General features: G+C 34.2%; 1 protein-coding gene across 1 annotated transcript in view; it reads right to left on the reverse strand.

Annotated features, from left to right (window-relative positions):
- Positions 1-13,997: 13,997 nt before the first annotated feature.
- The window catches only part of LOC149835827 (DUF21 domain-containing protein At4g33700-like), a 34,577-nt gene continuing 21,790 nt past the window's right edge, over positions 13,998-26,784 (reverse strand). Inside the window, exon 13 of the mRNA XM_090008777.1 lies at positions 13,998-14,239. Within this exon, the coding sequence (XP_089864903.1) occupies positions 14,192-14,239 (48 nt within the window). The 3' untranslated portion in view covers positions 13,998-14,191. The remainder of the gene's footprint in view (positions 14,240-26,784) is intronic.

Here is a 26,784-nt window from a genome sequence, read left to right on the forward strand (position 1 = left end):
CATCCCAGAATTAGAAACCGAGTCGAAATTTGATACGACTCGGGTCTTTTTCTTCATTCTGCACGATTTGGTGGTTGCATTCTTTCCTTGCGAATGCTTGTCGAAGAAGATCAGAGCTGGGTGGTGAAGGAGTGGAGATCAAGCCTCCCTGCGATACAAAGTACCCTATGGCACCGAGACGCAGGAGACGGTGGACATGGGATGGAGCCAGCCGAAGGAGTTGCTCCGCCTCATGGTGTGGCGAGGACCGTCCCCTCCGAGAGGGAGCTGAGGAGGCACCTCAGTTGGAAGACCTTCGGCTTGCTGCTGGATCACCACCGAGAAGGAGGTGGCTCAACTACCGAAACAGGCTTTCGATCTCAATCTATGATCTTCACCACCACGGAGGCTTCGAGCCATTGCTCCACCGATAGAGGTCGATCATCACCACCCGAAGTCTGCCCACCCAATGAAAAACTTCTGGCTCCGCCACTGCATCACGGTCCCACATCTTGTGCCTTGTTGTGGTTGAACCTTGGTGTATTGCATGTGGCTGGTCCGTTCGTGGCTAGTGTGAACCGAACCAGGCAGTACCGTAAACTTGTAGCTGTCATTTTATTCAGATACACATTACTCAACTGAAATAATTTGCTTATGCTTTTGTTTGTATGCTTAGACCGTTAGGAATTGAAATATTTTGTATTTCGGTCATTTCCTATAATCTCTAGTTGTTGTGAATTGGTTGCATGATTGATTTCAAGGCTTATGAACCAAGTAATGATATTGCTTAAGTAGTGTTTTATATGCATCGATATTTTTGGGGAAAATTACTAAGGAATCGGTTTAGAATCATTGGAAAATAACTTGAAATCGAACTCTTGAAAAAAAATTGCAAGAAAACATTGTTTGAAAGAAATCGATAGCTTGAAAAATATATAATTCATGTAATTTTTTTTTCTAGATTTTGTAACCCTGTCTAAGTTCTGATTTGAGGGTCTGATACAGACCTTAAGACGTGGTCTTAGGTCTGTACCGATTTCTCCTCTTGAAGTTGGTAAATTACTTACCTAGGTTTAGCAAACGTTCTTCCCAAGTTGGAAGAGCCAATTTCTCGCGTACTTGAAATTTCATTGAATTTTGGTGTCGTGTGATTCCCATAGATGTGAGCTATTCGTGCAAACTGCTGGGCGTGTGTTGGAAGTGGTTCAGACTACCTACACATCACATCAGACCTGAAAAGAGTCAGGTCTGATCCAGATCCGGTCCACTTTGGTAGTACTAGGCGATATTGACTATTTTGCGCATTTCAACTCCAAAACTTGTGCTTGTTAATTTTGATTTGTATATAGTCTGTTTATGAATGTTTGACTGCTGTTACTAGTCTGTTTAGGGTCTGAAAACAGTCACGAATAGATCCGATCCATTTCAAATCTGATTTAGATCTGATCTACGGATCCGTTCTATGTAGTTTGGCCCGTTTAAGCGTATAGGCTCAAAAAACAGAATTGTTTGCATTTGTGTGACTGCAGCCTCATACTAGGCATCACTATTACACGGTTGAGGCATTTCTCGGGCCTGATATAGGGTCTGGTCTGAACTTATATCAGATCTGGTTCGGTGGATCACCCTTTTGTGTTTGGATACCTACCAAATCGTGTAAACCAATCCCTAGAATTTGCATGTTTTGCATATTCAATTTGTTGGCTGCGGACTTTCTGTTGTATCAGCTGTTTATGGACTCATTTGTTGAATGATATGAATGCTTGAATGAATGTACAAATTCGGTATGCAATTGCTAGTTAATTGGATCCATACGTGTTTGCATTGCCAGTGACTGTGCTTTTTATCCAAACTGAATTTCTAAAAGCGTGTGAACTGTTTTATGTGTGAGTGAGAGTTAACGTAGAGGTGTTCAAACTGAATGTAAAGCATATATATACATATATATGAACTTTGAGTGTAGAATACAACCTACCCAAATTCAGCTTGTCTAAAATATATGTATATCTCAGCTGCTCTAGCATTTCATTTTATGTATCCCTATATACATATATTCCTATAGAGAGTAGAGTGTAGGTGCTTGAACATTAGGTCTTGCAATTCGTGTTTGATGGAGTTTTTTTATCTTCTGGTGTTTTTTTTTGCAGTTTCAACCTGATAAATGTGTTTGGCATGGTCGATTTATGAGTAATCCACACATGGATCATGTGTTTTCGATGAAAAAAATGATATTTGGAGCATCAATAATTTACAAAGATTTTGGACTGTTGATTTCTTGAACCTTATAAAAACCCACCCATGTGTCGGAATCGAACACTTCAAGAGCTGATTCCTAGAAAATCAAGTATAAAATAAAAAAACCTAAAAAACCCATCAAGCACATATCACAAGCACCTAATGTTCAAGCGCCTATGTTCTACTATATATATATATATATATATATACGAAAATGGGTCTGTGTTAAACCCAATTAGTGCTAAACCGGGTGCTAAATGGGTTTTTCAGCTTCTCTGGTGCTCTTTAAGCGGTTTCAGCCTTATAAATGTGTTGGGCATGGTCAATTTATTAAGAATCCACACATGGATCATTTGTTTTTGATGAAAAAAATGATGTTTGGAGCCTCAAATGTATTTTTTTTTAAAAGGTAACACGTTGTTGATTTTCTTTTTCTTTTCTAATATGTAATAATGCAACAGTTTCACCAATGGACACATTCCAACTATATCAAACACTAGACGACCCACCTCAGTGCAAGCGTGAGCATGTCTTAGCATCTTAGTACCAAATCCTGTACGGAACCACCGTTAACAAATTCGATTCAACAATTACATAAAAAAAATATTAATTTAAGTATTACATCATTGTCATTACCTTAACCAAATTAAGCTCTAAAGAGTCAATCTGCACATGCACCAACGTTTAATAGCTTCTCAAAATAAAGTTTGAGATAAAGGCGTCCAAATAACAAAATCCTTATACCATTACTTATGTGAGAAAACACAATGAAAAATATTGATTTGAAATCAGTTGTATATGTTGAACCTCCCGGATACTTTACATTTAAAACACACTCACTCAACCATCCATAAAAGAAATTAATTGAAGTACTTAACAGTTTATCAAATCAATGAATCATTCATGCATTTGTTCAAAAATCGATAATTAAATAAGTATCAAATTTAAAATTTAATGAATAGCCCTTGGGATCTTGAAATCATCAGTCACTCACAGCCCCCTCACAACATCCTGCATTTGTTTCACAGATCACATGTTACCTGAAAAATATTTTATTTTGAAAGCATGAGACTTTGAAGAGTCTCAGTAAGATTCACACAGCTAATGCATGTATACAACACATTAAGCTTGCATAGCATATACTAATCACAATATACAATATTCAACATTTAATAGGCAGATAAACGATTACCAAAAAGCCTATCGGGTATGCGTAGGCCCTCTATGAAACAGACTAGACTACTCAGGTGTTTATTATGCTATGTAATTTAATTTCTTGAGTAACTGACTGAGTCATCCTCCCATGAGAAAAGTCAGGTCATGAGACGTAACGACGTGTTCAGAGAGAATCTATCTGGGAGAATGGCTTTGTGTCATACGATGATCATGACCACACACTTCTACAGAAGACCCAAGGACGTACCTACCTAAGACAAAAGAGACAGTCCTGACGCCCCTTCTAAATTCTCTGGGCTAGGGGACCGTCTAGGCATTGCCCCTCGTAGCATAATAAGAAAGAAAAGACCTAGAGAGTTTCATATTGCCTACCCTCTCTAAGGTAGACCAAAGTCCATTTTGGTTCAGCATACCTCGGTAAAGGCATACCTGAAATCTTGCTCAGGGTTATCTTATTAATTAGGCGTTAGGTAAATGCATCTACCATTTAGGCTAATGCATTATCATCTCACTATTCCCTTTTTGGAACCTTAAATCAATATTTTATTGAGCACCCAAATGCCCATACAACCTTGTGGGATTTCTATCATTTTGTATGTATTTCACAAATATTGCATCTCAAAGCATTATATGCATTCTCATAAACAATGACTCATGTAAACATGTTATTCAATAATTTATTCATGCAGTATCACATAATTTCAATAAATAGAAATCATCATGCATTATTATCACAAATACAAATCAATATATGAACCACAGTTCTAAATCACTGTCAGATTATTTAGGTCTCGTGGCTAGAGTAGCCCGAAACCACACAATTGAAACATGTTTTGCCAAATCACAATGCAATCAATATATCCATATTCATATTTCACATGCTTTGTAAATACGATTATGCTCATGCTCATTTTATCATGAAAATAAACACATTTAAGATGTCATAAATGGATTTAATCAAGAATATCAAATACAATTTGTGTAAGAGCCTATTTCCCAGAAATAAGGCATCCTTACACTGAAACTATAACTTATTGATTGTAATCAAACTCACCTCTATCTCTATCATAAATATTTATATCAGATCTGATACAATTCAAAATTGAACTTGTAAACTTTTTTTGAAGAAAAACATCAAAACATAATTAGAGCCACAAACCCTGACTTTCTTGATAAGAGTTCCCATAAACCCTTATCGAGCAAATCGACATGACTCTGATTAATGTATTGATTTCACAGCAATTTAAATCATATCAGACCTAATTAAAATATCCATGATAATAAATTGAATAAATGGATATATTATAACTAACCCATGACCAAAAACACACAAGTCGATTTTCTCAGTCCAGGCCCCCATAAGCCCAAATCGGAAGGCTTATATGTTTTTAATTATGTTCAGTTATATCCATGATTAATTAAGGTAAATACACATAATTTAATTCAGTTCATGTTATACATAACTTAGAAAAAAATCATCTCAAACAACATATGCATTTATAACAATCAAATTCCAAGAAAAAGCCCAAAACCCTAAATCGATTTATGAAAAAATAGGGTTTTGATTCTCTTAAACACAAACCATTCTATTTTAATTTAGTCAAGTATGATTTTAGATATTTAACAAGCTAAACATGTTGAACACAATCATATAAATGGAAATACTCTTCTTCGGAATCAACCAGAACAGTTAATTTGTAAAACAATCAAGCTTTAGTCATATTTTTCAACTACAACTTGCACAAATTCGAATTCAGTTTTTTTACAGTGTTTGGCCATTGGTTTATGATTCAATAAGGTGTCTTAACACTGATAATATGCATAATATAATAGAAAAACAGTAAAAAATTAAGATCCAAACATGCTACTATTTAATCTCACATACAAGTTGTTAGGGGAATTCAGATCTCTAATAACCCGTTTTTACAAAGTCTACCAAAAACAACATATCGCATATAAAATCACCATATTTTTATTGTGATTTCTTGTACTTGTGAAGAATACAACCCAATAAACTGATCTTAAAAATCGTGAGTAAAAAAAAAAAATTAAAAATCTTCTACTGAACCTTGTTCTGATAGAGTTTCAATCCAGAATCTGTAAACTGCAGGATTTTTATCAGATTAAAGATTTTCTTAAAGTTTATAAAAATGTTTTTGGCAAAACCCTTTTTACACAGTCTTTTATTAAAGGTTAGACTTCACCCAAATTTTTTATAAAATATTCGGAGTGGTTTTGCATGAGTGTTTATACCTTTCAACAGAGATAGGTCAAAATGATCTTGTAACCAGAGCCTGAAACTGGAGCTCTGTTAAGATGGATGCTTCTTCCTCAATATAAATCCAAATGCTAAAATTAAGTCCAAGATGTGTAGATTAACTCAATAATTTTATTTAGTTTTTTCAGACTGATATTCGAAGAGATATCGAATTATTTTCGAAAATGGTCAAGAATAATATATGAGTCATCTCAAACTTCGATTTCTCAAAAAATGTTTTTGCTAAAAATCTTTTTGAGTCCATAAAACCTTTGAAATCTTAATATTTTAGATTTAACCAGATCTAATAAGGGTTAACTTATGAATCTCACAAAAAATAAACATGTTATGACTGAATCTAACTCGAGCCAACAAAGAAACCCTATTTAGACATGCTTTTCAGAATAGTTTTAATGAAAAACCCAATGATTCACCCTTTTTAAATCCAAATAACAATTTCTTCATAAAGGAAAATATGTATAATAGATCTAGACATGTAAATATACTTCTGAAATAATATATTATTCATCTATGCATGCTTAGTGTATGCACGAAGCATCTACTATGTAAATCTTACTTGAAAATTCAATAGTTCCTCTGAACCAAAAGAAAATCGGGTAGTTCAATCTCTAAACCACCACCACCACCAAAGGTTTTGCAGGTTTAATGGCTGCTCACCACAACTCCAGACCTCCTAGGTGTTTTTATAAGGAGAGAAAGAAGAAAAATCAAAAAAGAAAAGAGGAGAGAAATTTTTTTTTGAAAAAATGAGAGGGGCGTGTGGGAGAGGATATAAATCACCCTCTCACCTTACTCTAGTCCTAAGTGATGAAGGACTCTCCCCTCTAAAATCATGTGGAAGGGGAGAGGAGTCCAATCTGCGAAAAACTCTATCTTTTAGACTTCTTTCTCATTTATAATTTGGTTTTCTCAAAATTTTATTTGATTAGGATTATTAGGTTTGACTATTCTACAACTAATCACTAACAAATCCAACTAATGTTATCTATTCAAGAGGTGTGGAATGTCCCACCCTCTTTAATATCTTAATTAATAATTTAATTAAATTTTCTAATTAAAATCTTAATTATCTCTTTTATTTATTTATCTAAATAAAAACTAGATAGGATTTTAACCCATATGGACTCTTGGATCCAAATGGGGTCCACATAGGACGTCCCCTATGAGGGTCCAATCCATAACCATTGGATCCAATCCAAATGTCACCTCAAATCCATATTGGATTCAAATACCAAATTTAGATCCAGAATCAAAGTCTAAGATCTAAAACCACTTACTTTTAAATTTTACAATTATTTTTACAATATTATTCATAACTTGGGACAAAAATTCATAATTAATCGAAATCAAGAAAATCAAGAATTCACATTATAGTTATAAATGCACCAATAATTCATCATTTATTCATTTTAATTACCAAAAAAAAATCTTGGGTCTTATATAAAAAATTTACAAAGATTTTGGATCGTTGATTTTTTGAACTTTATGAAAACCCACCAATGTGTTAGAATCAAATGCTTCAAGAGCTGATCCCTATAAAATCAAGTACATATATCACATCTGTATGGTCAAAATTTAAAATAAAATGAAAACAGCTCAAAAACCCCATTTAGCATGTGGTTTAGCACCAAATGGGTTTAGCATCAACCCATTACTCTCTCTCTCTCTCTCTCTCTCTCTCTCTATATATATATATATATATATATATATATATATATATATAGTCTTAGTTGGGTTTCGCATAGTTAGTTTTGTTTTTGAAAATAACAAAAAACATAGAAATAGTTTTTAAAATTTATTTTCTCATTTAAATTTAGTTGCTTTGGCATCGTATACTTGGCATGCACGTGTACTCGCGCGAGACCAACTCTCGTAGATCGGTCTTGCAAGCAGTGCTCCACAAAGCATGTGTTGTCTTGCAAGTGGTACTCCACAAAGCATGTGGTGTCTTGCAAGTGGTGTTGTGAGCTGGTCGGATTTGGGTCGATTCAAGGTTGACCCTGATCTGGCCATATAAATAATAATAGGGACCCAGTTCAGACAGTTGTTGGGTCAGACATGAAAGAAACCATATCCGACCAAATATTCTTTACAAACTCTGAAACCGAAACTTGGATAGCCATTGTGTTGCCTTACACAAGAGTCATGAGGTGTAACGACCCCAACTCATACCCCTTAAAAAATGCGGATTTCTTTTTAAAGCAAGTGCAGAACAATCTCAGAGACTCGGGGTCTTTACAGTTAAACACAATCACCACCACAAGGGATCTTATACTCACCTTTCATACCAAACTATGATCAAATCAAACTTCATTTATTCAAATGTAAAGAATCTGAGACATAATTAATTAAAAGTAAAGAAAGCAAAAGGAAAGACAAAAGGAAAAAGTCACGTCGTCCAAGGAATTTGCCATATAGTCATATTGTCCTCTCATGACTCTTCTCAGAAGCAAATCACCCCACTAGACATCTGAGACTGCGAAAAACACAAAAAGTAGGGTGTCAGAATCGAAAGAATTTTGCGTACTGGTCTTTCTAATGAATCAAATAAGTAAAAAGAACATAAATAAGATTCATGCAATGTTTTAGAGGGACATAAGTATAACATATTCATAATTTAAATAATCACTCATGCAATAAAAAATATTTATTAAGTATGAGGAAACATTTAATAACAATAGAGATCACAATCTAAGCATTAAATACATTTAACATGCATTAAGAAACAACATCATGCATTCATCAATATATCACAATTAAGGGAACAAGTAAATATGCATGATCTAATAGCAAAGATATGCATGATTTTAATGCAATGCACGTATAATTTATTATCTTTAATCAAGTTTTCTTTTATATGCATGTCTCTATTAGGATGCACATACATTTAAGTTCTACTTTTTATTACCATTGCCCGCGTATACTCAAAACAGGTAAAATCCCCTAGGTCAAGTTAGGTTTCCAGGGTAACTTAACACACAATTTGTATTTTATTATTGGGTTTCAAACTTAGCCCTCGACCGATATCAGGAAACAAGACCATCCATCAAAACATTAAAAAACAACATCTAATGTCGGGGACACCAGGGACATCAGCATCCACAAGTGTCACTTTTTTTAGTATACCAAAATAACAGTTGTGTCTAAACACCACCCACAGGCAAAGTGACATGCTTTCTCTAAAACCGTGGTCAAAAGAAGAACCTTAATATCGGATTCAGGGGAAACAACAACATACACAAAGTTTTAGTATCCTCACAGTTTCTCCAAAACTGCAATATCCAAGTTTCTCAAACTAAAGAAGGGACATTAAGAAAACATAAATTACATTGTTCTATACTTCTTTTTATCTTGTTATTAATTCATCTATTTCACTTTATAATTCAATATGCAAAATTAATAACATAAGCTTGCAAATCAACATGCAAAGCTTTTCATGTAACCACAGCCCGTGGCATCATAGAACAGTGCAATAAAACAATAATATCATATTTGATTTTTGCAATGCATAAACAAGTAAAGTAAGGATCACACTGGCTCAAGGCTTCCACAGCCTATGATGATCCATCTTGATCATCTGTGGATTCCAATCCAAAAATCTCAACTTCTTGTGACCAAGGAGAATCTTCAAATGACCTAGGAAGAGTTGCTTGCTACGAAGGAGAAGCTTCTATAGACCAAAGAAGAGCTAGTTGATATGAATGGGAAGCTTCTACAGGACCGAGATAGGGAGCTTCATAACCTTAGAGCATGCGTGCAGGATTAGCATCTACAGGAGTTGCAACCCCTAGATTTATCGGCTATTTAATCCTTAAGTTTTAAAAAAACATAAAATATTTTATAAATAACATACATTTTTTATATTATGTTTGATGTTATTTGTGAATGTTGTAATTCTTTATGATTTTTTACAAAAAACATGAGATGTTATGTAGAATAGAAACTTTATGATGCATTTAAATGTATGGATGTATATACCTTGTTTGAAGGAATGAATGTACTAACAAGTTTTATATTTTGTTCGACCATATTGGCAAGTTTTACATTGTGTTTGAATGCATAGATGTATATATTGTATTTGAAGGAATGAGTTAAATAATAGGTTTTATATACTATGTTTGAATGTATGAAAACATGTGAAACATGATAATTTTTTATAGAATCATTAAATTTCTATATAAATAAAAAGTGTTATATATTGTGTTTAAATGATGGTGTTCCCATATCTCAGTGCATGAACATCAAGACATTCACATAATAACTTAACCTCTCAATTTAGTGATGTTCGTAAATGTGTGTGTGAACGTCCTCACATTCATATAGTTCATTACGCTCCCAATTCACTAAAGTTCCTGAATGTGTATGTGAAAACATCTATCATTCGCACAGTAACTTAATCTCACAATTCAGTGTTCACAAATGTGTATTTGTGAATGTCCTCACATTTGTGTAATTGATTTACCTAACAATTCGTTAACATTTACATATCAAAGTGTGTGAACGTTCTCACATTTGCTCCATTCATTAACCTCTCAATTTGCTGAAGTTCACGTATTAGAGTTTGAACATCCTCACATTCACACAATTCATTAACCTCGCAATTGATTGATCTTTGCATATCAGAGTGTGCAAACGTCCTCACATTTACGTAGTTCATTAACCTCCCAATTTATTGACGTTCGCATATCTGTGTGTGTTAACATCCCAATTCTCTGACATTCGCATATCAAAGTATGTGAACATCCTCACATTTATGCATATCTTAGTGTGTGAATGTCCTCACATTCACGTAGTTCATTAACTTTCCAATTCACTGATGTTCGCATATCTCAGTGTGTAAACATCTTCATATTTGCATAATAACTTGACCTCCTAATTTAGTGATGTTCACAAATGTGTGTTTGCGTACGCCCTCATGTTACTCGTCAAATGTCTTGATGTTCACACACACTGATATACGAACATCTACGAAATAGGTGGTTAAATGGCTATGTGAATATCTTAGTGTTCTCGCAGTCCGATATTCCAACATCATCATTCAAACACAATATATAACACCTGTTATTTACATAAAAATTCAATAATTTTGTACAAAATTGTCATGTTTTTCATATTTTCATACATTCAAACACAGTTTGAAAAAACATGTCATTTATATGTAATCTCATATTTCTAGTTGAATACATTTAAATCGTGACAATACATTCATTACTTCAAATTTGCACAAATGTTTTTGCCAATACATTAATACATTCAAACACAATATAAACATCCACTCCTTCAAACCCCTGATCTTTTATATTTTGGAGGTATATTAAAAAAGAAATCAACACAAACTTTGTTGTCCAGTACTTTGGGATTGAGTTGCTCCTGTAAACACCAAAGATTTTGAAACTTCACATTCTTAATGCATCTCACTTGAGAAAATACACATCAATTCACTTACCAAACCGAATAGAGTGGCAAGCACACATCCACTTATCTCCCTAAACAATAGGATCCCACAACACTTCCATATCAGGGCCAAGTGATCAAACTTATGGTGCATTTGTTTCATCATTTTTGAGAGATATGGGCCATTTTCATGCAAAAATGACCCTTTTCTCAAGGTGAAACATGCCAAATTTGGTGAGAAATTAATGGTTACAAAGAAACAACTTTCGCGCTAGTCACATGTTTCCTACGAAAGTGGGGTCACACTGCAAGGGAATGGCTTTTCCACACTATAAGGTCCTTATAATAAATGCAAAACCTTTACTTTTTGCACGTGAGACCCACTAACTTTTAGACTGTCACTTAACATGAGACAAAAATAAAACAAAAAATGAACTTATTGTATAACAAAAATGACACTTTTCGAAAAACCCTACAATTTTTGAAAATCCTATTGTGTTCAAAACCACTACTTTTCTGTTGTAAAAGGACATTTTCACCTTTGCACATGTGAATTTCCTCCAAATATGCAAACTTTTCTCTCAAATATTCAAATATGTGAATTTCTTCTTTTATTTGTGAATTTTCTCTCAAATATGTGAATTTCCTCTAAAAAATGAGAATATGTGAATGACCTCCCAAATATGTGATTTTTCTCTCAAAATATGTGAATGTCATTGTATTTTGCAATTTTCCTCCCAAATACATGCTTTGGAAGCGGCACTAAAGGCTTTAGTGATGCTTTTGAAGTGTCGTTAAAAGCCCATCGCGCTTTTGAAATGTCTCTAAAGGATTTAATGATGTTTTTGTAGTGTTGCTAAATGCCCATCTCTTTTGAAGTGTCGCTAAAGACTTTAGTGGCGTCTTTGAAATATCGTTAAATGTCCATTGTGCTTTTGAAGTGCCCATTTTTCCTACAAACTCTTTTGACTAAAAATCGCATAAAGGGCACAAACAAGAGGACATTCGTAAATGTGTGAGGACAATCACATGCAAAGGTTAAGACATTCACAAATGTTGAAGCATGAAGGAGGATAATCATAAATGTGGGAGAAAAATCGCATATTTAAAAAAAAAAATCGCATATTTAAAAGAAAATTTGCAAATATGAAAGAAAAATCGCATATTTAAATATTTGAGAGGAAAGTTCACGTATCAGAGAAAATTTGCATATACAAAGGATGAAAAGGTCTTTTTACAGCCAAAAAGTTGTGGTTTTGGATAAGGGCGAATTTTTTAAAATTGTAAAGTTTTTTGGGAAACACATAATTTTTGTTGTAAAGTGCGGTCATTTTTTCAAAATAAAATCTTTTGAAAACTACTTTACATGATGACTACTTTCATGCCCAAAAGGGTTCCACCTTTCTGGCTAGAAGCGACCGTGGTTTGTTACTTTGACATGGGAACAAGCACAGATTGAAACTCACAGGGGGCACGTCCCTTGACACAAGCTCGAGGCAGGGTTTACTGCTCGGTGATCAAGGGAGACCTCGAGTTTTACCAACTGGAAACCTGCCAATGTGCAGTCAGTGACGGGGGAGGGCGGGCAGGTGTTTTCTTGACCTGGATTGGTCTCTCTCTCTCTCTCTCTCTCTCTCTCTCTCTCTCTCTCTCTCTCTCTCTCTCTCTCGTCAGAAACAAATGAACCCTTGATATCATGCAAATAAAAGTACTTGTGCGTGCACTAATAAATTCTCTTTTATCACCAAATTTTCCTCATATTTATCATCTTTAGCTAGAATCCCTTGTCAGTTGGGCTGATCAATAATTAGAATTGCAGCTAACTTTCAATTGATCAGCTCCAAAATTATGAATCAACAATGTTGTGATTTATCTATTATGCCGACATCGGAGAATACACAGTGCATAGATTGCATGAAAAGTGATCCTAATGTTCTATTCACCATTATTTAGAGGTTTTCTCTTTAGAAATAAAACATTTCAATTGAGCTCTAATTAATTCAATACATTGGGCAAGTTACTATTGTAGCTTCTACATAAAGTCAAATTTTCTGTGCCAGAAGTTAAAAACCCACATTTCGCTTAAAATTATTTCTTCCAGCTATGTTTACTTCACATTCAGCACCCAGTTCTATTTTTCCCGTCCATGAGAAGCATTAGGGCTGTCAATGGCTCGGTCATGTGTTGGATACCCGACCTGAACCCGACTATTCGGATATGGGAATGAAAAAAGCTGACCCGAATATTATTCAGGTTGACCCAAACAGGTTAATTTTCCTTGCAAAATTACCAACAAGTGCTCTTGGTATGCTCCTACTGGCGTAGCAGAAAAGGTTACCACATCAAAGATGTCCCTAATACCAACATAATAAATGAGAAAAAGTAAAGCAGCATCATGTTTCTTTACTCTAGACCTAGACCGACAATACTCAATATTTATTTATTACTTGTTTTATTTATGTGCATGTATATTCATAATACCGACAGAATAAATGAAAAAAAGTAAAGCAGCATCATGATTCTTTACCCTCTTTGGTTCCAAATCCTGTAGTTGAAACTCATAAGGGGAGGACATTTTGACCAAATCTGACCCCATGGATGTATTCAACGTGATCGAAATAGTAGGAATTGGCCTTTAGATCATATTTTTTCAATGTAGAAATACAATTTTTTGAGGGTTGAAAATTAGGTACATTGTAGGCCATTGATTTTTCAACCCTGAAAATCTGACATACACATTGGGAAAACATGATCCAAGGATCGGTTTCCACTAAACCAAACAAGTAGATCACATCTGCAGGGTCAGATATGCAAAAAGAATAAAAAAAACTAATATATTAAAGTTTTTCACTCAGGTGGTTGGAACCAATGAAGGTAGCAAACATTTCCCCATGTGTGCTTGTTTGTATGTTAAACAGCGAGTTCAAGAGCCACATTGCCATCAGGAAATCATGTTTCTATTGGTTTATTTTCTTAAAAAGGTTTGATACCATCCAAAATATTAACAAACCATTCCACACTTATTACACTTACAGGGCGATATACCTCATCATAGAAATAATATACATGGACGGAATAGAGATTTTAGGAAGGATGGCACAGAAGAAAAACACATGATACACTTCAATGTTATAAACCATCAAGTTTTTGTAGCTTCTCATAAGATTTCCGCGACACCTGCCCATTGCAGTTAAGGATAAGATTGAGTATCCTAGCATAAAATGAATAACAGATAACAGTATTGCATAAACATATCGGTCATGGCAGTTGTCTCTGAAGAAAACATCAGCATACTTCATGTGAATTATAAGCACTACAGTAAGAGCAAAATTGCAGTTAATAGTGAAAATAGTGAAGCAGACTTTTGTTAGCCACGAGGCCACCACCGGGTGCACTCACTGATTGGCAAGGGGGGCATGGGCTTTTATGGTAGTGAGCTCAATGAGCGTGGCAGTTTTTCTCCAGCTATCCAAAGAAAAAAAAAAGATCCTCGACAGTAGAGGCAATACACTAGCCATCCACATGAATATTGATTGGATCGGTCAGCCCAAGATTGGAAATGTTGATTTCTTGTAATCAACAATATTCTTTCTTGACTACTGTATTCAGGAGACTCGTTTTACTGAATAAATGAATCTTCAATTCCTTCATATGTATATAGTTCATGTAATAACAGCATTCACAGGTCTAACATTAAAGTCTCAGAAAATTAAACCAACTCCTTCCATATATTTACTGTCTCAACGTTATAATTACTATTGGGAACCAGAATATCTCCCAGATTATTGTAATGAAACAAGCAGAAATGCAAAATACAATGTGCTTAAGCACAAATACAAGTCCACTAAGGGACATTAAAAAGGGCAAAGCCAATACAAAAACACGAAAGTGCATACACTGGCTGCTAAAGGCCAATCAAGAAAACACCAACAACATAAAAATATATCTTTTATTGTCTAACAAATGCTTAAGAAAAACATTAAGAGAAGAGGGGACAAACAGCCTTGGAGAACTCCCAATAGAATCGTTGAAGTATAGCCATTGGGATTGCTCCCAACAACTCTATGATCTTTGACCATACAGCCCCTACACTATAAAAAAATAGAAAAAAAGAAAAAGACAAATCTGTCTCCACTAGACAGAACCTATTACATAAGCAAAATGACCAAAATACCCCTGATGGGTATTGCCTATATATATATATATATATATATATATAAAAAACCTTCCCTCAAACTTACAGTGTGATTACCGAAAGTTTGTTAAGGAGAAAGATAAAACAAAGTGCAGGAAGAGCTTTAGTGAAGAAATTTGCAAATTGATACTCAGAAGTGATGACAACTCGATAGTCCTTCTCAGATATTCATCACATACATAATGGCAATACATCTCAATGTGTTTTTTTTGCTCATAGGTGTGATTGTTTGCAATGTAAATTGTTCTTTTATTGTCGCAACACATCTTCAAAGGGTTGAAAATGTTTACACCCATATCTCTAAGAAGATTCTTAGGTCATACAAGTTCCATGGTTGTCGCAATCATTGCACGATAATATGCTTCAGTAGAAGATAATGAAATTTTATGTTTCTTCTTGCATTTCCAAGAAATTAAAGAATCTCCTAAGAAAACACAAATATCAGTTGTTGATATTCTATAATTAGGGTTTTCTCCCCAATCTGCATCATTATAAGAAAGTAAATCTAACGACGAAGATGTGGATAAGAAAATCCCTTTAGTTATAGAATTTTTAATATATTTGACAATCCTTAACACTGCACTCATGTACACAGTTTGGAGAAAAATAGTCATATGATACAAATCTACTTGGAGCATTAGAGATTCAATTTGATCTCCTAAGTTGGGATTCTTCTAAGGGTATGTTTTGAGAGAACTTGTCAAGGGCGTATGGGAGATTACCTTACCCCGTCGAGTAAACACATGCATACCATTTGATACATTTTCATTCAAACTTTTATGTTAAGGACTAACGTCATCAACAATCGGACGATCAATACTAGAGTTAATGTTCGAAGAATCAAAACACCTCAATAGGGATAGACTCATCATATCTTGGCATTAGATCAAATAGAAATGAATAATCAACTTCTTCTTTAGGTTCTTTATTATCAAACCAATTTTTATTTTTAAGAAAGGTGACATCTTTTAAAATACAATAAAAGATAAGATTCGGAACGAGGAGATACGTAAGAAGGTAGGCGTTGCACCCATTGAAAATAAGATGAGAGAGAATCGTTTACGGTGGTTTGGACATATTCGACGAAGGCCTAATGATGCTCCAGTTAGAAGGATGGAGAAATGGGAAAATATATTAGTTAAAAGAGGTCGGGGTAGGCCTAGGAAGACATGGATGAAGGTGATAAGAAAGGATATGAATGCTTTGAACCTCACCGAGGACATGGCATTGGATAGAAATGAATGGAGGAGAAGGATTCATGTGAAAGACCCATAATGATTTTCTTTGTTGGTTCATATCGCCGACCCCAATTGTTTTGGGATGAAGGCGTAGTTGTTGTTGTTGTTGTGACATCTTTTAAAACATAGATATTGTTATTATTGGATCAAAACATCGATACCCTTTTTTTATTTTTACCATATCCCAAGAAAACACATTCGATGAATTTGGGAAATAGTTTATCATTTTTATGAGTAAGCACATAACACTTACAACCAAAGATTCTTAGTCTTTTAAAATCAGGAGTCATTTTTAAAAGTTTTTCAAATGGAGAGACATTTTGTAATGAAGACAAAAGGGTTTTATTTATTAAGTAGGTTGAAGTTAAAAAGTTTTCGACCCAAAAAAAATTTAGAATGTCCTTTTAAATTAGAAGAGTCCTAGTGGTTTCTATTATATGTCTATGTTTTCTTTCTGCTAACCCATTTTATTGCGGAGTTCTAGGACAAGATCTTTGATGACAAATTTTATTTTGTTTCAAGTAGCTTTGAAAATCATTTGACATGTACTTACCTCCTTAATCCGATCTAAGAATGGATATGTTGCTAAGAAATTATTTTTTAACCATTAAATGAAATTCTTTAAAGAAAAAGAACACATCGAATTTAAGATTTAGAAAATAAATCATCATCAACGAAAATAACATAATAGGAGTAACCTCCTTTTGATATGACGGGTGAAGGACCCCATACATCTGAATGCACTAATTCAAAAGGTCGAGTAAAAATAAAGGTTTTATGAGGAAAGGGAATAGCTTTCATTTTTCTAAAAATACAATCTTTACATGATATATCTTTTTCATTACAAATATTTTTCAAAAAATAAAAGAGATACATCTTTGAAAAACAAGGATGCCCAAGTCTCTTATACCAAGTATCAATATTTTTGTCTTGTACATAATTATACAATGACTTGGATGAAAGGGATAGACAATCTATAAAGTAAATATTGCCTCTCCTATGCTCTTGCTCAATCAGCTTTCCTGACTGGAGATCCTGCATTATGCAATCTATAGATGAGAGAGATTTTACAACCATGATCGAAAATTTGAGAGACGGAAAAAAAGATTTAAATTTAACTTTGGAACAACCCTTATTTTTGGAACAAGAAATTTTTGAGAATTTTTTAAGTCGTGTTCCAATACTATTTATTTTTAAAAAAGTTTTATCGGCCGTTGAAACGTGGGATGAAGTAAAATTAGTGTAAACTTCGGAAAGGGCATTCTTATAAGGTGTCATATGGAAGGAAGCACCCGAGTCAAGAATCTACAAATTTGGAAGAGATCAAGAAGATGAAATGGCGGCACCCAACATAGGAGATGATTTGAAAAGTTGTTGGAGTGCCTCCGATATTTGACTAATCGTGTCTTCAATATCTCACCCATTTTTGCTTGATTCTTCTTTCTTGGGCGTGATTTCTCCAACAGAAGCGATTTTGCAGGTTCATTACAATAGTGACAAATAGCACCCTTCCTATAACCACTATTATAATTGGATCCACTATTATAGTTATTTTGTTTTACAAAGTGAGGAGGGGCTTATAGGCCCTTATATTGTAACTCGGCCTAGTAACTGCCAAAACATCATTTTTATTTGTCATGCCAATGCGAGTTTTTTCTTGAGATACCTCGACAAGAGCATCCTCAAGAGGCATAGCCTTAGTTTTACTCACTTGTTCAAATTCGGGTCTTAGACCACGAAGAAATTGAAAAAAGTGTTTCTTCTCAATTTGCTCTCTTCTAATCTCGACATCTTCGAGAGCCACCCATTTTGGCTTAAGAAGTGCTAGTTCATCTCAAAGAATAGACAAAATACTAAAATAATTCCGAACACACATGTCTCCTTGCTTAGTAGATCTAATCTAGTCTTGAAAAAAATATTGTCTAACAAGATCCTTTTGGGTATACATACCATTAAGAAAGAACCGAGCTTCATTGGCTCTTCTAAATTTTGCGATGTTGACACATATTTTTATGTCAATATTGTTCATAAACCATGCCAAAAACTTTGTATGATTGTTTTTTCAATCCTCTACCTACATAAAGTCACAAGGTGCTTAAGCACAATAGCACGAGTATAAATAAATAATATTTTTATTGAAGAAATTGAAAAAGGTGAATACTGTTTCGGGTCTGGATCCTGTACCAGACCCGAATTCACTCATGCATTAGCCCAGACCCGAGATCATTCTTGTATAAGCCTATTTTTTATTTGTATCCGGGTTCGGATATTACACCAAACCCGACCCACTGTGTACACTTAAGTGTATTAATACAGGCATTAGGTCACGATTTTTGTAATGAAGAAATCGTGACAGCCGCAATCTATCTTTTGGGTTCTCTCTCTCTCTCTCTCTCTTTCAATACAGGTACAGATGAAAAACTTTCAGAAATGCTCTTGAAAAAGAATACATTTAGAGGGGACAAGGTCCCCTATTTATACACCAAAGGGGAGCTACATAGAGCTATCGGAAACTCCCCAAAGGTCACATTTGTGACCGTTGAGGAGGATCCCAACAGTCCTATTTAAAAGGACCAGTTTGACCATGGTCAAAAAAGAAAAAGTAAAAATAGGAAATAAAAAGGAAGAAAAGTCCCTAGTGGACTGTGCTAATTACATAGGATTAAAAAGACAAAAATACCCCTGAGGGTTGTGACTATATATATATATAACATCTATTTGGTGGAATGGAGACTCGGTTGGATCTCCTAAGGGTTGACTCTTCTACGGGTAAACCTTGTGAATACCTTTCATAAGCACAAGGTTGATCTTTTTGCTCATGCCGGGTATAGACAACATATCATTAGAGGAATTTTCAATCACAACATCATTATTATGAGATGACTCTAAATTATCATTAACATTATGATGTTCATTATCAACACCATTATCTAAAGAGTTATCACAAATAGAATTACCATCATGATTTACCTCAATCATTTGATTCATAAGAACCATGTTCTTCTTTTCATAAAAAATCAAACAAAAAAGTATAGTCTACTTCCTCTTTGTTATCTTTTTTATCAAAACCATTCTCATTTTTCAAGAAAGTTACATCTTTAGAAACATATAGTTTGTTATTTTTAAGATCAAAACACCTATAACCTTTTTGAGTTTCACCATACCCAATAAAAACACATTCAAAGGCTTTTGGAGACAATTTGTCATTTTCATCAAAAATATCAAAATATTTGCAACCAAAAATTCGTAATCGCTTGAAATCGAATGTCATGTTGAATAATTTTTCGAATAGAGAAATGTTTTGCAAAGAGGACGAAGGCATTCTATTTATCAAATAAATTGAAGTCAAGACGGCTTCAACACAAAAATACCCCTGAGGGTTGTGACTATTTATCAAATAAGTAGGGTTCTATTGTTTTTTATGATATATCTATGCTTTCTTTTCACCAACCCATTTTATTGAGGAGTTCTAGGACAAGATCTTTGATGTAATTTTGAAAATCTTTTGACATGTATTCTCCACCTGAATCGGACCTAAGTATAGAAATATTGCTTTGAAATTGATTTTTAATAATCATTTGAAATTCTTTAAAACATGAGAAAATATCTAATTTGAAGTTAAGTAAACCCATACATATCTAGTGAAGTCATCAATACATGTAACATAATACAAATAGCCACCTTTAGGCACGACCGGGGATGGGCCCCACACATCCGAATGCACAAACACAAATGGTTATATAGAAATAAAGGTTCTATTAGAAAAAGAAAATTGATTTCATTTTCCCACGAATGCAATCTTTGTAAACAATATTTTAAATTCAATTTAGGAACTCTAATTTTTGGAACAAAGAATTTTTGAAAATCTAAAGTTCTAATACTGTTGATTTTTAAAGATGTCCCATCAGTGGTTGAAACACATGGTAATTTTGAGTTAGTGCATACATCAAAAATAACATTTACATGTGGAGTCATGTGAAAGGAAGCCCCTGAATCAAGAATCCAAGAGCACATACCTAGAGGAGATGATGAAGCAATAGCAACACCCGAAGTTGAAGAAGATGTCTTGAGGAATTGTTGGAGTGCTTTCGTTAATTGACTAATGAAATTTTTAAGATCTCCTCCACTTGTCTATTCACTCTTCTTGGATGTAGATTCTCCAACGAAAGCCACCTTTTTGTTGAGTTTTGGGCATGCTGGTTTGATATGCCCTGGTTTATTACAATAAGACTAGTCATTCTAAGACTAGTTTCCTCATGGCATATTTCAGCAAGAGCCTCTTTAAGAGGCATAATAGAAGATTTGTGGAGAAGAGAAGACCTAACTTGTTCAAAATTGGAGTGTAAACCATGAAAAAATTAAAAAAAAGTGTTCTTTTTTCATTTGTTCATGCCTAAGTTTCACGTATGCAATGGCTTCCCACTTAGGCTCAAGAAGTGTCAACTCATCCCAAAGAAGGGACAATGCACTAAAATAGTCTCGGACACTCATGCCCCCTTGTTTAGTGGTTCTGATATTGTCTTGCAAAGTCTTTTTTTGGTATACATACCCTTCATAAAGAACCATGCCTTGTTTGCCTTTCTAAATTTGGCAATGTTGGCACATATCTTAATATCCACATTGTTCATGAAGCATCCTAGGATTTTAGCATGGTTGATTTCCCAATCTTCTACCTTGATTTGATGATCATAAATAGCATAGGTTTGATCTCCTTCAAGAGTTTTCTCTATGGCTCTAAGTTTAATGAGCTTTAGTAGAAGCTCAGGAGAGGTGCCCATTGTTAAAATATATGTACGTACATATATATATATATATATATATATATATATATATATATATATATATATATGTAAATGATAGGGGTATTTTAGTCTTTTCATATAGTTGTTTCTAGAAACAACTATTTTATTAGGTTAGACTTTTCTTGTTTTAATTAAATGTAACTTTTTATTTTCTTTTTCTTTTTCTTTTTCTTTTTCTTTTTCTTTTTTTGAATTACATTGGGGTCCCACCGTAGAGTCGTTGGGACCCCCAACGGTCATAAATATGACCATTGGGGGCTCCCAACGACTCTATGTGGGAGCCCCCAATGGTCTCTCACTCACTCTCTTTTGTGTATAAATAGGGGACCTCTCCCCATGTATTTTCTCAAGTGTTCTCAAAAGATATTATTCTTTACTTGCTTATGTTGCCTTTTTAAGGCTTTTTATATTGTCCCATTATGGGCTTCTTACTTATATTCCTCTTGTGCCATCGTGCTTGTCCATTATTGGACTTTGTTAATGCTTTTGCATTCTTGAGTTCTATTTCTGCATACTTCATTACATGGTATTAGAGCAAGATTGTGCTCTTGATTTTGTTAAAGCTATCAATTGTTAGTTTGTGATTCGAGAATCTCTTCCATACTTTTTGTTCATCCTCTCTCTAAGTCTCTATGGAGAATGAGCATAAAGATTGATCTTTCCTTCAAGTTAAATGGCACAAACTATATGACGTGGGTTCCCACCATGAAAAATGGGCTCCATTGTGGAACCCCAACTCAAACTTACCAAAATGGAAGGAGGACAAGAAAAAGCTCTACAGAGAAATGCTCGCACCAAAGCCATTGAAGATCATCAATCCAAGATAGAGGATTGAAAAAGTAAACATGCAAAAATCCTTGCATGGTTTATAAACAACGTAGAGCTAAAGATATGTGCCAACATAACCAAATTCCGCAAAGCAAACAAGGCATGGTTTTTTATGAAAGGTATGTATAATAAAAAAGACCTTGCGAGATAATTTTTTCTTCAAAAAAAAATTGTACCATTAAGCAAGGGGACATGAGTGTCCGTGATTATTTTAGCACACTTGGTCCCTTGTGAGATGAATTATCTCTTCTTGAACCCAAATAGGTTGCTAATGAAGATGTTGAACTTAGAATAGAGCAAATGGAAAAGAACATCTTTTCCAATTTTTACACGGGCTTAAGCCCGAATATGAACAAGTTAGATCTTTCCTCCTTCATAGATCTAAGCCTCTTCCCTTAGAGAATGTCGTTGCCGAAATATGCCAAGAAGATACTCGTCTTGGCATGATATAGGGAGGAGATGAAGTATTAGCTGTGTCCAAGCCCGACAATCATGTTAAAACTCATAAGCCTCTATACTCTAGGAGGCAAAATGGCTATAATGGAAACTATATGAAAGCCATTTGCCATCACTACCATGAATCGGGACATATAAGGCTTAATTGTCCCAAGTTATATGAAACCCTTAAGAACAAAGTTGCTTTCGTCGAAGAAACTACACCAAGGAAGGAAGAACCAACTAAAGGAAATGAATATTTTTCACTAGCTCAATTATCGAAAGCACTTCAAATTCTACTCAAATCTCCATCTACATCGGGTGCTGCCATTGCTTCTTCCTCTCCTCCAAGCATGTCTTCTTAGATCCTTGATTTAGGAGCTTCTTTTCATTTCATATGATACCTCTTGAGAGTGGTTTATCTGAATTATACACTAATTCAAAAACCTCTTATGTTTCAACTGCCGATGGAACATCTTTACAAATTAAAAGTGTTGGAACTTTAAATTCTTCTAAAACCTTTTTTGTGCCAAATGTTAGAGTTGTTCCACAACTAAATCTAAATATTATTTTCGTTTCTCAAATTTTTGATCATAGATGTGGAATCTCATTCTCGTCTAAGGGTTGCTCCGTGCAGGATCTCCAGTCCGAGAAACTGATTCGGTAAGGCCATAGGAAGGGAGATCTCTACTACATGAACTATTTAAATCTTCCTACCAACTCTTTTTGTAATTATGTCCAAGATAAAAATATTGAAACTTGCATAAAAGACTTGACAACCAAGTTTCTCTAAACATGTAGTCTTTTTAGAAAATAAAAATGGTTTGAAGAAAACCAAAGACAACAATGAAGTTGAATATACTTTTTTATTTGACCTTTTCCAACAAGAAAAGTTGATCTCTTGTGATAATTTCTTGAATGATAAAAGGGATATTCCCCTAAATGTCAATGAAAATGGTAATGAAAATATGGAAGAAGAAATACATATAAACGATGATATTGTCGATAGACCTATGCAAACTTATATCCGGAATGATCAAAGAAATCCTTTAAATGCTTTAGAAAAATATTTCCAAAATTCAAATTTAGAGGAAATCCCTCCTGGAGATCCAATCGTATTTCTAATCCACCAAATAGATTTGTATCCTATGACACATTAGTACCAAAATAGAGGTCATGTTTAATTGCATTACATTCATTTCATGAACTATCTCATTATAATGAAGCAAAATATCTTCCCCAATGAGTTGAAGCTATGAATTTAGAACTTAGTGCTCTTGAAAAAGCTAAAACTTGGGAGATAACTTTGTTACCTAAAGAAAAGAAATCTATAGGATGCATATGGGTTTTCAAAATCAAGACCAAGAGTGATGAGTCTTTAGAACGTTACAAAGCTAGACTAGTAGCTAAGGGATATTCTCAAGAGTATGGTATTGACTACGAAGAAACATTTGCCAATGTTGCCAGGATGACTAGTGTTAGGACCCTCATAGTCGTTGCATCTATTAAACAATGACCCATTTATCAACTAGATATAAAAAATGTTTTTTCAAATAGTGAATTAAGTGAAGAAGTTTACATGGATCCTCCGCCTGGGGTTTGCATTGAAAAAGAAAAAAATCTTAAACTTAAAAAAACCTTATATGGTCTAAAACAAGCTCTAAAAGCTTGGCATGATAAATTTAGTAATGCGATAACTCATCTGGGTTTTCATTCGTGTTATACTAACACCACTCTTTTTGTGAAAAATACAGATTCTATGGTGGTTATTCTTTTACTTTATGTAGATGATATGATTATCACTGGAAGTGATAAGCAAGGAATCAATAACATTAAAAATATTAAAAAATAATAATAATTTGATATGTCTGATTTAGGATTCTTAAGATACTTTTTAGGTATTGAAGTTGTGTACTCTCTCAGAGGGTACATTCTTTATCAAATGAAACTTGTTGCTGACATTTGTACTAAATCTGACATTTCAGATGATAAGAAGATAGAAACTCCTGAAGTCATTAATGCCAAGTTGAGGCTGGAAGATGAGACTTTACTCGAAGATCCTACCCCTTACCGCCAACTTGTTGGATCACTCGCATGATTGTCCATCACCCGGCCAAACATAGCTCACGCAGTTCAGTCAGTCAGTCAGTTTCAACATGCTCCTACCACTGTGCACATGAGTGTTGTCTTAAGAATTATCAGATATATCAAGAATATTATAACCAAAGGAGTTTTTCTTTCCTCATCATCTTCATTTGATTTATATGCCTATACTGATGTTGATTGGAGTGAAAATCTCAATGATAGAAACTATAGGTTTTTGTGTGTGTTTAGATGACTCTATGATCTCATGGAGATGCAAGAAGCAGCATAAAGTATCTCTATCCTAAACTGAAGCCGAATATCGTCCAATGGCCACTACTTAAGAAGTAATTGAGTTATCTTCAAACAAGAAACCCATTGGCAGATGAGTCTTTAAAGTCAAAACCAAGAGTGATGGAACTCTAGAGAAATAAAGCAAGTTTAGTAGCTAAAGGATACTCCCAAGAATATGGAATTGAGTATAAAGAAATTTTTGCACTCGTAGCTAGAATGACTATTGTTAGGACTCTAATAGTTGTTGCATCAACTAAAAAATGACCTATATACCAATTAGATGTTAAAAATATTTTTTTAATGGAGAACTAAATGAAAAAGTTTATATGGATCCTTCGTCGGGATTTGATATTGAAAAAAGAAAATCTCTTAAACTTTTAAAAGCTTTATATGGTCTTAAAGAGGCCCCTAAGGTCTGGTATGATAAATTCAGTAATGTTATGATTAATTTGGGTTTTAATTCATGCTATACTTACACTGCTCTCTTTGTGAAAAATATAGGTACTAACATTGTTATTCTTCTATTTTACGTAGATGATATAATTATAACAGGGAACGACAAAAAGAGAGTTAGTAATGTTAAAAATGTTTTAAAAGATAATTTTGATATGTCAGATCTAAGATTCTTAAGATATTTTTTAGGAATTGAAGTTGCATACTCTCCTAGAAGGTATATACTTTCTCAAATAAAACTTGTTGCAGATATATGTGCTAAATTCGGTATTTTAGATGATAAGAAAGTAAAAACTCCTAAAATGGTGAATGCTAAATTCAACCTTGAAAATAGGACTCTTCTTGAAGGCCCCACACCTTATAGACAGCTAATTGAGTCTCTCACTTATCTGTCTATCACCAGACTAGATATAGCTCATACAGTTCACTCTGCTAGTTAGTTCCAACATGCTCTCACAACTGTACACATGAGTATTGTATTAAGGATCGTCAGATATATCAAGAATTTCATAACTAAAAGGCTCTTTATATCCTCATCCTCATCTTTAGATTTACTTGCTTCTATTGATGCTGATTGGGGAGGAAATCCCAATGATAGAATCTCAACTACTAATTTTTGTGTCTTTTTAGGAGATTCTCTGGTTGCCTGAAGATGCAAGAAGCAACAAAAGGTCTCATTATCTTCTACTAAAGCCGAATACAGAGCTATGCCAACTACAACTATGGAACTTGTATGGTTAAGAAATCTTCTCAGAGACATGGGTATTGAAGTCTCCAAACCTTTAAAGATGTGTTGCGATAATAAAAGTGCAATTTATATTGCTCGCAATCACATCTTACATGAGCGCACCAAGCACATCGAGATGGACCACCATTATGTTCGTGATGAATTCCTGAGAGGAACTATTGAGTTGTCTTTTGCCACTTCATAATTTCAACTTACGAACTTCTATACTAAATCTCTTGCTACTCCACGATTCATGTTTCTTCTCAACAAACTTTCGGTGTTTATACCATAAGTTTGAGGGAGGGTGTTAAGATAATATATATATATATATATATATATATATATACTATTTATGTCATGTAATTTGTTTTTTGAGTCAGGGGTATTTTGGTCTTTTTCTCTTATAATAAGATAAAGTTTAGGGACTGTTGTAGGCCCTTTTTCCTTTTTTATGTTTTTGTCCTTGACCAAAAAGGACAAGGCTCTTTGGTCAAAAGACCAAAGAGCTGTTGGAGATGCCCAACGATCATAAATATGACCGTTGGGAGCTCCAACAGCTTTTTGGTGCTCCCTTTAAGTCTCCCTTTAAAGAGAACTTATGTATATAAATAGGGGGCTGTCCCCTCTTGTAAATGCAATGCTTGTATTAAGCATTTAATTAATAAAAA

The sequence above is a fragment of the Nuphar pumila genome, chromosome 6, assembly GCF_984573655.1.
Source record: "Nuphar pumila chromosome 6, dmNupPumi1.hap1.1, whole genome shotgun sequence".
Lineage (NCBI taxonomy): Eukaryota > Viridiplantae > Streptophyta > Magnoliopsida > Nymphaeales > Nymphaeaceae > Nuphar > Nuphar pumila.